The 14,912-nt window shown below is 49.1% G+C and overlaps 1 protein-coding gene across 5 annotated transcripts in view; it reads left to right on the top strand.

The window, feature by feature from the left end:
- FERMT1 (FERM domain containing kindlin 1) overlaps nucleotides 1-5,513 on the top strand; it is a 125,697-nt gene extending 120,184 nt beyond the window's left edge. For all 5 annotated transcript variants that reach the window (XM_056567829.1, XM_056567828.1, XM_056567831.1 and 2 more), the window contains 2 exons: nucleotides 3,449-3,590; nucleotides 4,897-5,513. In XM_056567829.1, coding sequence (XP_056423804.1) covers nucleotides 3,449-3,590; nucleotides 4,897-5,070 — 316 coding nt within the window. In that variant the 3' untranslated portion in view covers nucleotides 5,071-5,513. The remainder of the gene's footprint in view (nucleotides 1-3,448; nucleotides 3,591-4,896) is intronic.
- Nucleotides 5,514-14,912: the final 9,399 nt, after the last annotated feature.

The following is a 14,912-nucleotide window of genomic DNA, read 5'->3' as shown; positions in this document are numbered from 1 at the left end:
AAATGGGGGTGAGTTAGGGTTAAATCACCTATCCTATGTTTGTTGTTGACATATAAGTAACATGTGTGCCAAGTTTCATGTTAATATCTTTAGCCGTTTGGACGTGATGCTGGAACATACACACATACATACATACACACACACACGTTGAATTTTATATATATAGACTAGCTGAGTACCCGGCGTTGCCCGTTTTTTCCCTTCTTATCCTTGTTGGGAAGGAAAATAAACAAAGGAGGAAGCTTTTGACTTCATATCCCGTCCTCATATATTGTTGTCATATCCCAACCAACTATCCCGTCCTCCTATCCCGACCTCCTATCCCATCCTCCTATCTCGACCTCCTATCTCGTCCTCCTATCCCGTCCTATCCCATCCTCCTATCTCGACCTCCTATCCCGACCTCCTATCCCTTCCTCCTATCCCGTCCTTCTATCTCAACCTCCTATCCTGTTCTCCTATCCCGTCCTCCTTTCCTGTCCTTCTATTTTGACCTCCTATCCCGCCCTCCTATCCCGTCCTCCTATCCCGTCCTCCTATCCCGACCTCCTATCCCGTCCTCCTATCCCGACCTCCTATCCCGACCTCCTATTCTGACCTCCTATCCCGTCCTCCTATCCCTTCATCCTATCTTGACCTCCTATCTCGACCTCCTATCCCTATCTCCTATCCCGTCCTCCTATCCTTATCGCAACCTCCTATCTCGACCTCCTATCCGGACCTCCTATCTCGACCTCCTATCCGGACCTCCTATCTCGACCTCCTATCCCGTCCTCCTATCCAATCCATCTATCCCAACCTCCTATCTCGACCTCCTATCCTGACCTCCTATCCCATCCTCATATCCCCTGCTCCTATCTCGACCTCCTATCTCGACCTCCTATCTTGACATCCTATTCCAATCTCCAATCCCAATCTCCTATCCCGTCCTCCTATCCAGTCCATCTATCCCAACCTCATATCTCGACCTCCTATCCCGACCTCCTATCCCGACCTCCTATCCCGTCCTCCTATCCCGTCCTCCTATCCCGACCTCCTATCTTGACCTCCTATCCCGACCCTTAAATATGTGTACCAGGTATTGAAATATCTCCAGCTGTACGGAAGTTATGTGGGAACATACATTTCCCACTGATTTGCATGGGACTTTAAACAAAAGCCCTGACCCTCACAAATGGGGGTAGTTAAGGGTTAAATTAACTATCCTATATTTTAAGTGGACATATAAGTAACATGTGACCAAGTATTATGGAAATATCTCCAGCCGTTTGGAAGTTATGCAGTAACATATATTTCCCATGGACTTGTATGGGACTTTAAGCATAACCCGCCCCCCCCCCCCACCGCAAATCGGGGTGGGTAAGGGTTAAATCACCTATCCTATGTTTGTTGTTGACATATAAGTAACATGTGTGCCAAGTTTCAAGTTAATATCTTTAGCCGTTTGGACGTGATACTGGAACATACATACATACACACATACATACACACACACTCACGTTGAGTTTTATATAGACATACTAGCTGACTACCCGGCGTTGCCCGGTTTTTCCTTCCTAATCCTTGTTGGGGAGGAAAATAAACAAAGGAGGAAGCTTTTGACTTCATATCCTGTCCTCATATTTTGTTGTCATATCCCAACCTCCTATCCTGTCATCGTATCCTGACTTCCTATCCCGACTTCCTATCCCGTCCTCCTATCCCGTCCTCCTATCACATCCTCCTAACACGTCCTCCTATCACGTCCTCCTTTCCCGTCCTCCTTTCCCGTCCTCATATCTCGACCTCCTTTCCCGTCCTCCTTTCCCGTCCTCCTTTCCCGCCCTCCTTTCCCGTCCTCCTTTCCGCTCCTCCTTTCCCATCCTCCTATCTCGACCTCCTTTCCCGTCCTCCTATCTCGACCTCCTTTCCCGTCCTTCTTTCCTGTCCATCTATCCCGTCCTCCTATCCCGTCCTCCTATCCCGTCCTCCTTTCCCATCCTCCTTTCCCATCCTCCTATCTCGACCTCCTATCTCGACCTCCTATCTCGACCTCCTGTCTCGACCTCCTTTCCCGTCCTCCTATCCCGTCCTCCCATCCCGTCCTCCCATCCCGTCCTCCTTCCCCGTCTTCCTTCCCCGTCCTCCTTCCCCCGTCCTCCTATCCCGTCCTCCTTCCCCATCCTCCTTTCCCGTCCTCCTATCCCGTCCTCCTATCCCGACCTCCTTTCCCGTCCTCCTTTCCCGTCCTCCTATCTCGTCCTCCTATCCCGTCCTCCTATCCCGACCTCCTATCCCGACCTCCTATCCCGACCTCCTATCCCGACATCCTATCCCGGGCCTCCTATCCCGTCCTCCTATCCTGACCCGTAATATGTGTACCAGTTATTGAAATATCTCCAGCCGTACGGAAGTTATGTGGGAACATACATTTCCCATTGATTTGCATGGGACTTTAAACAAAAACCCTGACCCTCACAAATGGGGGTAGTTAAGGGTTAAATTACCTATCCCATATTTTAAGTGGATATATAAGTAACATGTGACCAAGTATTATGGAAATATCTCCAGCCGTTTGGATGTTATGCAGTAACATATATTTCCCATTGACTTGTATGGGACTTTATACATAAGCCCTGCCCCCGGCAAATGGGGGTGAGTAAGGGTTAAATCACCTATCCTATGTTTGTTGTTGACATATAAGTAACATGTGTGCCAAGTTTCATGTTAATATCTTTAGCCGTTTGGACGTGATGCTGGAACATACACACATACATACATACATACATACACACACACGTTGAGTTTTATATATATATATATATATATATATATATATATATATATATATATATATATTTATATATATAGAAAAGCAGGTGGAGCAGCACTCTCGAATAGAAATAGGTGCAGTGGGTGCAGGCTGTGGATGGGCCCTGGTCCTCGAGCCCCAATTAGATACAGCAACCAAGTAGACGCAGCAGCACTGCAGCGTAGTGAAAATAGTGACTTTTATTTATCACCAAGATGCAATAGCGACGTTTCAACCACCACACGTGGCCGTCCTCAAGGCTTGAGGACGGCCACGTGAGGTGGTTGAAACGTCGCTATTGCATCTTGGTGATAAATAAAAGTCACTATTTTCACTACGCTGGAGTGCTGCTGCGTCTACTTGGTTGCTGTATATATATATATATATATATATATATATATAGATAGATAGATAGATACTAGCTTAATACCCAGCATTGCCCGTTTTTCCTTCCTAATCCTTGGAAGACTGTGAGATGCAGTTGAGATGCAGTTGAAACATTGTATCTGATATGGGTAAATAAAATCCCACTGCTTCACTTGAACACACGGGTGTGCTGCTGAAATTTCTTGGATTATATACATATATATAGATAGATAAATGCCCCAATATGCTTGATTTTCAGTTTTAAACAATTTTTTTTCTCTTACTCTCCAGATTTAGAGATGCCAAGAAAGAGGAGTTGCTTGGAGTTTCTTACAATAGACTGATCAGAATAGACATTGCCACTGGAGACACAATGACGACTTGGAGATTTGCGAATATGAAACAATGGAATGTCAACTGGGAAATACAACAGGTACAAAAACGTGTTTCCTTCTTGAGGGTCTATTCACACGGTAGAATTTCTGCTTGCGGAATTCCGCCTCAAATTAAAGCCCATAGACTTCTATGGGATTCCGCACTCCCATTCCCACTTCTGAATTTCCGCTTGCGGAATACCACAAGCGGAAATTCAGAAGTGGGAATGGGTGTGCGGAATCCCATAGAAGTTTATGGGCCTTAAAGGGGTTCTCTGGTGCTTACACATCTTATCCCCTATCCAAAGGATAGGGGATAAGATGCCTGATCGCGGGAGTCCCGCCGCTGGGGACCCCCGGGATCTTGCACGCGGCACCCCGTTTGTAATCAGTCCCCGGAGCGTGTTCGCTCCGGGTCTGATTACGCACGACCACCGGGCCAGCGGCGTGTGACATCACGCCTCCACCCCCGTGTGACGTCACGCTCCTCGCCTCAATGCAAGCCTATGGGAGGGAGCGTGATAGCTGTCACGCCCCCTCCCAAAGACTTGTATTGAGGGGCGGAGCGTGACGTCACACGCCGCTGGCCCGGTGGTCGTTCGTAATCAGACCCGGATGTAATGTGAACCCACCTTTACTCATCCTGGGTGCTTGCAGGAGTAAATTGTAGTAAATGCGCTGCAGGAGGAGGCCACGCTCAAAGCAATCTTCAAAACATTGAAGGTTCTTAATTTAAGTTTTTAGCAAAAATTAAACATTTAATTATGGATATAAATAAATTATTGTTACCAGTTTGACACTTTGAAGTCAGCATAACATTGGTGATGGAATAGCAACTAGGACCCAAAATAATGTCAAGAACAGCCAAGATTATGGAAAAACTCTAGATTATGGAAAAAAATATTGGCCCTCATTTACTATTCTAAACCCGACTTGTTTTGTCGTTTTTTTTTGGCGCATCTTTGTCTGCAACATGTCGCAGACATCGTGCGCCAGTCTGCGACATGATGCAACATTTTTTCCCAACGGACCCGATGTGGATTCTCCCAAACTCGAAAAAGGGGCGTAACCCGACATTTCTGAGCTTTCCCACGTATTTGTAAAAGTTTCCAACCCGAATTTGTTGAATTGTTGTGGATTTTTTCCCAACAACTCGGAGGAGTTGGAAACCAAAACCAACAAAACCCACGTGCGACAAACAGGATGCGACATAATAATAAATACCAGGGGAAAAAAGCAGTCGGGTAAGAAAGCAACATAGACTTACAACCCGATTTTCTAAGTAAATGAGGGCCAATGTGTATTCTCTCTAAAATTTGAAAATTAGCCCACCCAAATAAGCTTCTTATTTTATCCATCTTTTAGGTTGCGATGGAGTTTGACCCCAACATTGCTGCGGCATTCACATGTCAGAGCGCAAGCTGCAAAGTTGTTCATGAATACATCGGAGGCTACATCTTTCTTTCTACTCGTTCCAAAGACCAGAATGAAACTCTGGATGAAGAACTTTTTCACAAACTCACCGGAGGCCAAGAATGATTATCAAGTGTGTGTGTGTATGTGTGTATCTATGCGTGTGTTCGTGTGTATGTATGTGTGTATCTATGTGTGTGTATGTGTGTATCTATGCGTGTGCTCGTGTGTATGTATGTGTGTATCTATGTGTGTGCTTGTGTTTGTGTGTGTTGGTACATGTGTAATTATATGACTTTTGGGCAAATCAATATTTCTATAAATATCAGACTTAGTGTATAAGACTATTATAAAGTTCTACATACTGTAGCTACCAAAAACGTTATAGACTCATGACGTAACATGGCATCATGGCTTCTACATGTCCAGTTATGACCTAAAAATATTGAACTACCTTACTATTAGTATGTTGTACATATGAACAGCCATAATAATAAAACCCTTATTTGCATTTAATGGCATATTTCAATCATTTGTCCTGGTGTTACTTTTCTTGCCCATCTTCAATAAACAGAATTTTTCTACGTCTGTGTCCGTTTTTCCATTCGCAATGTGCATGAATAAACGAAAGAAGTTAGAAAACCTTAAAAGGTTTATCCAGAATTAGAAAAACATTTTTTCTTTCTAATAAAAAAACAATGCCATGGTATTACAACTTCAATCCATTTACTGCGATAGCACTGAGCTGCAACACCACACACAACCTGAGGACAGGGATGATGCTGTTTCTAGAACAAAGCAACTGGGTTTTTCAAATTTGGATAACTTTATTAAACACAGAAACCCCCAGAAGACTCCATAACTCTGTAAGGAACCAAAGGAACTTTGGCTGATGTATCCCATATGTGGCACCAAATATATAATAGAAATATATAAGTGCATCGATATTTACATGCATCCATTTAGATATAGTGCAGGAGTGGCCAGCTGTCCACAGTTTCCAGTATTAAAGGGGTATTCCGCCCCTAGACATTTTATCCCCTATCCAAAGGATAGGGGATAAGATGTCAGATCACCGCGGTGCCGCTGCTGGGGACCCCTGGGATCCCCGCTGCGGCACCGCGTTATCATTACAGCACAGAGCGAGTTCGCTCTGCACGTAATGATGGGCGGTACAGGTGCCGGAGCATCGTTACGTCACGGCTCTGCCCCTCGTAATGTCCTGGCTCGCCCCTTTCAATACAAGTCTATGGGAGGGGGCGTGGCGGTCGTCACGCCCCCTCCCATAGACTTGCATTAAGGGGACGGGCCATGATGTCACGAGGGGCGGAGCCATGACGTCACGCTGCTCCGTCCCCCATATCGCCCGTCATTACGCACAGAGCGAACGCGCTCTGTGCTGTAATGATAGCGCGGTGCCGCAGCGGGGATCCCGGGGGTCCCCAGCAGCGGGACCGCGGCGTACTGACATCTTATCCCCTATCCTTTGGATAGGGGATAAAATGTCTAGGGGCGGAATACCCCTTTAAAGGAAAACTGTCAGATATTTTCTCCCGCACTATCCACAGTACTGATGGAGTGTGGGAGACGCTGATTCCAACGAGCCCTACCTTGCCTGGATCTGCCCGGCCGTTCGCCCGCAATTGTGGTTTTATTCTATGTGTATATCTGTCTGTAACTGGCACGGGCGGGGCTTCTGCAGCTTAACTGGCAATGACATCAGCGCCGCTTATGAATATTCATCCCCCCTCCCTCCAGTTCTCCCTCTCTTCGCCACTCCTAACTGGGGGGATGAATATTCATAAGCGGCGCTGACGTCGCCGGTGCCACTTATAGCAAGATTTCCACACATAATAAAACTACAATTGCGGGCGAACGGCCGGGCCGATCCGGCCAAGATAGGGCTCTTTGGAAGCAGTGTCTCCAGCACTATCCATCAGTACCTGTGGATAGTGCGGGAGAAAATATCTGACAGTTTTCCTTTAAAACATAGTTATCTCATCCGTCACGGTCACCTGTCTCCAACCTACAACTATTACTCCATTTCATGTTAAAGGGTAACTCTCATTAAAAAAAATTTTGCTATTGCACTCCTAATGGTAAATAAAAAATATTTCTAATATACTTTGTTTAAAAAAATTAAGTTTTCTGTGTTTTATTTGTGCTTAAAAAATCTCAAGAGCACATTTTCCCCCATCTTATACACAGACTTTGGACCGAAGCCCAAACAAAGAAAGTGCAGTCTGGAGTGCTGAGGGGGGGGTGTGCCCAGCCTCATCCAATCGTAGCTCCTCTCACACTTAACTGCCATATACTGTTGGTTGGACACACCCCCCTCAGCACTCTAGGCTGCATTTCCTGTGTTTGGGCTTCGGTCCAAAGTCTATGTATAAGATGGGGGAAATGTGCTCTTGAGCTTTTTTAAGCACAAATAAAACATAGAAAACTTTTTTTTAAACAATGTACATTAGAAATATTGTTTATTTACCATAAGGAGTGCAATAGCAAAAATTTGTTTTAATGAGAGTGACCATTTAAAGTATGTCCCAATGTTACCCCCCACAAGATCCACCTAATTAGATTAATCTTCCCTGCCATATCTGACTCTTCCCCCTGCCCTTCGGCCTCCATCCAACCCAAGATTCACAAGCTCAGTAAGGCTGGGTTCACATCATGTTTTCAGCCATACGGGACTTCATATGGCTGGGGAGAGCTAAAACCTGATGCTCCCATATCCCTGCCGTATGTCGCCCGTATGTAATTCATTTCAGTGAGTTGACCGGAGTGAAATGCTGACTCCGTCGGCTCATTTTTGCCTTGTATGCGGTTTTCCCACCGGACCTAAAACAGTGTTAGACACGGTTTTAGGTCCGGTGGAAAACCGCATACGGGGTCAGCGTTTCACTCCGGTTACAGGAGCAGTCGAAGCGTGATCATACAATTCCTATAGGTGTGACATGGCTGTGAGTTTAAAGGGGTTCTCCGGTGCTTAGACATCTTATCCCCTATCCAAAGGATAGGGGATAAGAAGCCTGATCGCGGGAGTCCCGCCGCTGGGGACCCCCGTGATCTTGCACGTGGCACCCCGTTTATAATCAGTCCCCGGAGCGTGTTCGCTCCGGGTCTGATTACCGGCGCCCACAGGGCCGACGGCGTGTGACATCACGCCTCCGCCCCCGTGTGACGTCACGCTCCGCCCCTCAATGCAAGCCTATAGGCTTGCATTGAGGGGCGGAGCATGATGTCACACGAGGGCGGAGGCGTGACGTCACACCCCTTTAAGGAACATAAAACTACCAGTAGAGGAAAGATTGGATGGCGTATTAGGTGAACAAAAAGAAATACTATTCTTATTATCATTATGGAGTGTTATATTATCAATATCAAATTCACATCACAGGTAGGTGTATAAAAATGCTTATGTACAGTTATCCCTCTAACAAATCAATTTGTGGTGGACCAGTACAGGAGTTATACCCCTGTACCCTTGCAGCCCTGTGAGGCAGCCTTCTTGCAGTGTCCCCTGGGCCCCCGACACCTGTCCTCTTATGTATATATATTTTCTGCCATGTGGTATACTGTAAAATGTATATAAGTAGTATTATTGCTTTAAGAAATGTTAACATGTGATCACCAGTTGTCATGTGAGTTGTCATGTGAGTGTAACCCCGTGTGGTATCAGTGACCATGTCTCCCCCATATAAGCCCTGGGTGGAGCTAGCTCTCTCTCTTATGCTCTTGATTTCCAGTTAAATCTTTGCTGAGGTCCAGTGCAGTCAAGTCCTAGAGTGTGTCTGGAGTCCTTAGGAGGACTCAAGTCCGTCCTGCAGCCACAAGCCTTCAAGTAAGCTACAGTCACAGCTTAGTCAGTCTCAAGTCAAGGCAAGTCAGTCACAGTCATCTATTGTCAAGTCAGAGTGGCCTGCACTAAAATTGTCCAAATCTACTGCAAGTCCCAGAAAGCCCTTAAAGGGGTTCTCCGGTGATTAGACATCTTATCCCCTATCCAAAGGATAGGGGATAAGATGCCTGATCGCGGGAGTCCTGCCGCTGGGGACGCCCGTGATCTTGCACGCGGCACCCCGTTTGTAATCAGTCCCTGGAGCGTGTTCGCTCTGGGACTGATTACCGGCGACTACAGGGCGGGCGGCGTGTGACGTCCCGCCCCCGTGTGATGTCACGCTCCACCCCTGAATGCAAGCCTACGGGAGGGGGCGTGACAGCTATCACGCCCCCTCCGGTAGGCTTGCTGTTACGCCGAGCGCTCCGGGTCCCCGCTCCTCCCCGGAGCGCTCGCTTCTCTCTCGCTACCGCAGCGCTCCGGGCAGCTCCACTGACCCGGTGCGCTGCGATACCGTCTCCAGCCGGGATGCGATTCGCGATGCGGGTAGCGCCCGCTCGCGATGCGCATCCCGGCTCCTGTACCTGACTCGCTCTCCGTCTGTCCTGTCCCGGCGCGCGCGGCCCCGCTCCCTAGGGCGCGCGCGCGCCGGGTCTCTGCGATTTAAAGGGCCACTGCGCCTCTGATTGGCGCAGTGGTTCCAATTAGTGTGTTCACCTGTGCACTCCCTATTTATACCTCACTTCCCCTTCACTCCCTCGCCGGATCTTGTTGCCATTGTGCCAGTGAAAGCGTTTCCTTGTGTGTTCCTAGCCTGTGTTCCAGACCTCCTGCCGTTGCCCCCGACTACGATCCTTGCTGCCTGCCCCGACCTTCTGCTACGTCCGACCTTGCTTCTGTCTACTCCCTTGTACCGCGCCTATCTTCAGCAGTCAGAGAGGTTGAGCCGTTGCTAGTGGATACGACCTGGTCACTACCGCCGCAGCAAGACCATCCCGCTTTGCGGCGGGCTCTGGTGAAAACCAGTAGTGACTTAGAACCGATCCACTAGCACGGTCCACGCCAATCCCTCTCTGGCACAGAGGATCCACTACCTGCCAGCCGGCATCGTGACAGTAGATCCGGCCATGGATCCCGCTGAAGTTCCTCTGCCAGTTGTCGCCGACCTCACCACGGTGGTCGCCCAGCAGTCACAACAGATAGCGCAACAAGGCCAACAGCTGTCTCAACTGACCGTGATGCTACAGCAGCTACTACCACAGCTTCAGCAATCATCTCCTCCGCCAGCTCCTGCACCTCCTCCGCAGCGAGTGGCCGCTTCTGGTCTACGACTATCCTTGCCGGATAAATTTGATGGGGACTCTAAATTCTGCCGTGGCTTTCTTTCCCAATGTTCCCTGCACTTGGAGATGATGTCGGACCAGTTTCCTACTGAAAGGTCTAAGGTGGCTTTCGTAGTCAGCCTTCTGTCTGGAAAAGCTCTGTCATGGGCCACACCGCTCTGGGACCGCAATGACCCCGTCACTGCCTCTATACACTCCTTCTTCTCGGAAATTCGAAGTGTCTTTGAGGAACCTGCCCGAGCCTCTTCTGCTGAGACTGCCCTGTTGAACCTGGTCCAGGGTAATTCTTCCGTTGGCGAGTACGCCGTACAATTCCGTACTCTTGCTTCAGAATTATCCTGGAATAATGAGGCCCTCTGCGCGACCTTTAAAAAAGGCCTATCCAGCAACATTAAAGATGTTCTGGCCGCACGAGAAATCCCTGCTAACCTACATGAACTCATCCATCTTGCCACTCGCATTGACATGCGTTTTTCCGAAAGGCGTCAGGAGCTCCGCCAGGATATGGACTTTGTTCGCACAAGGCGTTTTTTCTCCCCGGCTCCTCTCTCCTCTGGTCCCCTGCAATCCGTTCCTGTGCCTCCCGCCGTGGAGGCTATGCAGGTCGACCGGTCTCGCCTGACACCTCAAGAGAGGACACGACGCCGCATGGAGAATCTCTGCCTGTACTGTGCCAGTACCGAACACTTCCTGAAGGATTGTCCTATCCGTCCTCCCCGCCTGGAAAGACGTACGCTGACTCCGCACAAAGGTGAGACAGTCCTTGATGTCTACTCTGCTTCTCCACGTCTTACTGTGCCTGTGCGGATATCTGCCTCTGCCTTCTCCTTCTCTACTATGGCCTTCTTGGATTCCGGATCTGCAGGAAATTTTATTTTGGCCTCTCTCGTCAACAGGCTCAACATCCCAGTGACCAGTCTCGCCAGACCCCTCTACATCAATTGTGTAAACAATGAAAGATTGGACTGTACCATACGTTTCCGCACGGAGCCCCTTCTAATGTGCATCGGACCTCATCACGAGAAGATTGAATTTTTGGTCCTCCCCAATTGCACTTCCGAAATCCTCCTTGGACTACCCTGGCTTCAACTCCATTCCCCAACCCTGGATTGGTCCACTGGGGAGATCAAGAGTTGGGGGCCCTCTTGTTTCAAGGACTGCCTAAAACCGGTTCCCAGTACCCCTTGCCGTGACTCTGTGGTTCCCCCTGTAACCGGTCTCCCTAAGGCCTATATGGACTTTGCGGATGTTTTTTGCAAAAAACAAGCTGAGACTCTACCTCCTCACAGGCCTTATGATTGTCATATTGATCTCCTCCCGGGCACTACTCCACCCCGGGGCAGAATCTATCCTCTGTCCGCCCCAGAGACTCTTGCTATGTCGGAGTACATCCAGGAAAATTTAAAAAAAGGCTTTATCCGTAAATCCTCCTCTCCTGCCGGAGCCGGATTTTTCTTTGTGTCCAAAAAAGATGGCTCTCTACGTCCTTGCATTGACTACCGCGGTCTTAATAAAATCACGGTAAAGAACCGCTACCCCCTACCCCTCATCTCTGAACTCTTTGATCGCCTCCAAGGTGCCCACATCTTTACCAAACTGGACTTAAGAGGTGCTTATAATCTCATCCGCATCAGAGAGGGGGATGAATGGAAAACGGCATTTAACACTAGAGATGGACACTTTGAGTATCTGGTCATGCCCTTTGGCCTGTGCAACGCCCCTGCCGTCTTCCAAGACTTTGTTAATGAAATTTTTCGTGATCTCTTATACTCCTGTGTTGTTGTATATCTGGACGATATCCTGATTTTTTCTGCCAATCTAGAAGAACACCGCCAGCATGTCCGTATGGTTCTTCAGAGACTTCGTGACAATCAACTTTATGCCAAGATAGAGAAATGTCTGTTTGAATGCCAATCTCTTCCTTTCCTAGGATACTTGGTCTCTGGCCAGGGACTACAAATGGATCCAGACAAACTCTCTGCCGTCTTAGATTGGCCACGCCCCTCCGGACTCCGTGCTATCCAACGTTTTTTGGGGTTCGCCAATTATTACAGGCAATTTATTCCACATTTTTCTACCGTTGTGGCCCCTATCGTGGCTTTAACCAAAAAAAATGCCAATCCCAAGTCTTGGCCTCCTCAAGCGGAAGACGCCTTTAAACGGCTCAAGTCTGCCTTTTCTTCGGCTCCCGTGCTCTCCAGACCTGACCCATCTAAACCCTTCCTATTGGAGGTTGATGCCTCCTCTGTAGGAGCTGGAGCGGTCCTTCTACAAAAAAATTCTTCCGGGCATGCTGTTACTTGTGGTTTTTTTTCTAGGACCTTCTCTCCGGCGGAGAGGAACTACTCCATCGGGGATCGAGAGCTTCTAGCCATTAAATTAGCACTTGAGGAATGGAGGCATCTGCTGGAGGGATCAAGATTTCCAGTTATTATTTACACCGATCACAAGAACCTTTCCTATCTCCAGTCTGCCCAACGGCTGAATCCTCGCCAGGCCAGGTGGTCTCTGTTCTTTGCCCGATTTAATTTTGAAATTCACTTTCGGCCTGCCGATAAGAACATTAGGGCCGATGCTCTCTCTCGTTCCTCGGATGCCTCGGAAGTTGAACTCTCTCCGCAACACATCATTCCTCCTGACTGCCTGATTTCCACTTCTCCAGCCTCCATCAGGCAAACTCCTCCAGGAAAGACCTTCGTCTCTCCACGCCAACGCCTCGGAATCCTCAAATGGGGTCACTCCTCCCATCTCGCAGGTCATGCAGGCATCAAGAAATCTGTGCAACTCATCTCTCGCTTCTATTGGTGGCCGACTCTGGAGACGGATGTCGTGGACTTTGTGCGAGCCTGCACTGTCTGTGCCCGGGATAAGACTCCTCGCCAGAAGCCCGCTGGTTTTCTTCATCCTCTGCCTGTCCCCGAACAGCCTTGGTCTCTGATTGGTATGGATTTTATTACAGACCTACCCCCATCCCGTGGCAACACTGTTGTTTGGGTGGTCGTTGATCGATTCTCCAAGATGGCACATTTCATCCCTCTTCCTGGTCTTCCTTCAGCGCCTCAGTTGGCTAAACAATTTTTTGTACACATTTTTCGTCTTCACGGGTTGCCCACACAGATAGTCTCGGATAGAGGCGTCCAATTCGTGTCAAAATTCTGGAGGGCTCTCTGTAAACAACTCAAGATTAAATTAAACTTTTCTTCTGCATATCATCCTCAATCCAATGGACAAGTAGAAAGAATTAACCAGGTCTTGGGTGATTATTTACGACATTTTGTTTCCTCCCGCCAGGATGATTGGGCAGATCTTCTACCATGGGCCGAATTCTCGTATAACTTTAGAGTCTCTGAATCTTCCTCCAAATCCCCATTTTTCGTGGTGTACGGCCGTCACCCTCTTCCCCCCCTCCCTACTCCCTTGCCCTCTGGTTTGCCCGCTGTAGATGAAGTGACTCGTGATCTTTCCACCATATGGAAAGAGACCCAAGATTCTCTTTTACAGGCTTCATCTCGCATGAAAAAGTTTGCCGATAAGAAAAGAAGAGCTCCCCCCATTTTTGCTCCCGGAGACAAGGTATGGCTCTCCGCTAAATATGTCCGCTTTCGTGTCCCCAGTTACAAACTGGGTCCACGCTATCTTGGTCCTTTCAAAGTCTTGTGCCAAATTAATCCTGTCTCTTACAAACTTCTTCTTCCTCCTTCTCTCCGTATTCCTAATGCCTTTCATGTCTCTCTTCTTAAACCACTCATCATCAACCGTTTCTCTCCCAAATTAGTTTCTCCCACTCCTGTCTCCGGTTCTTCTGACGTCTTCTCAGTGAAAGAGATACTGGCCTCCAAGACGGTCAGAGGAAAAAGGTTCTTTTTGGTGGATTGGGAGGGCTGTGGACCTGAAGAGAGATCCTGGGAACCTGAGGACAACATCCTAGACAAAAGTCTGCTCCTCAGGTTCTCGGGCTCTGAGAAGAGGGGGAGACCCAAGGGGGGGGGTACTGTTACGCCGAGCGCTCCGGGTCCCCGCTCCTCCCCGGAGCGCTCGCTTCTCTCTCGCTACCGCAGCGCTCCGGGCAGCTCCACTGACCCGGTGCGCTGCGATACCGTCTCCAGCCGGGATGCGATTCGCGATGCGGGTAGCGCCCGCTCGCGATGCGCATCCCGGCTCCTGTACCTGACTCGCTCTCCGTCTGTCCTGTCCCGGCGCGCGCGGCCCCGCTCCCTAGGGCGCGCGCGCGCCGGGTCTCTGCGATTTAAAGGGCCACTGCGCCGCTGATTGGCGCAGTGGTTCCAATTAGTGTGTTCACCTGTGCACTCCCTATTTATACCTCACTTCCCCTTCACTCCCTCGCCGGATCTTGTTGCCATTGTGCCAGTGAAAGCGTTTCCTTGTGTGTTCCTAGCCTGTGTTCCAGACCTCCTGCCGTTGCCCCCGACTACGATCCTTGCTGCCTGCCCCGACCTTCTGCTACGTCCGACCTTGCTTCTGTCTACTCCCTTGTACCGCGCCTATCTTCAGCAGTCAGAGAGGTTGAGCCGTTGCTAGTGGATACGACCTGGTCACTACCGCCGCAGCAAGACCATCCCGCTTTGCGGCGGGCTCTGGTGAAAACCAGTAGTGACTTAGAACCGATCCACTAGCACGGTCCACGCCAATCCCTCTCTGGCACAGAGGATCCACTACCTGCCAGCCGGCATCGTGACACTTGCATTGAGGGGGACTGATTACAAACGGGGTGCCGCGTGCAAGATCACGGGGGTCCCCACCGGCGGGACTCCCGCTATCAGGCA

Source organism: Hyla sarda, chromosome 3 (assembly GCF_029499605.1).
Source record: "Hyla sarda isolate aHylSar1 chromosome 3, aHylSar1.hap1, whole genome shotgun sequence".
In the NCBI taxonomy this organism is placed as follows: domain Eukaryota; kingdom Metazoa; phylum Chordata; class Amphibia; order Anura; family Hylidae; genus Hyla; species Hyla sarda.
This window is presented reverse-complemented; position numbering and strand designations above follow the sequence as displayed.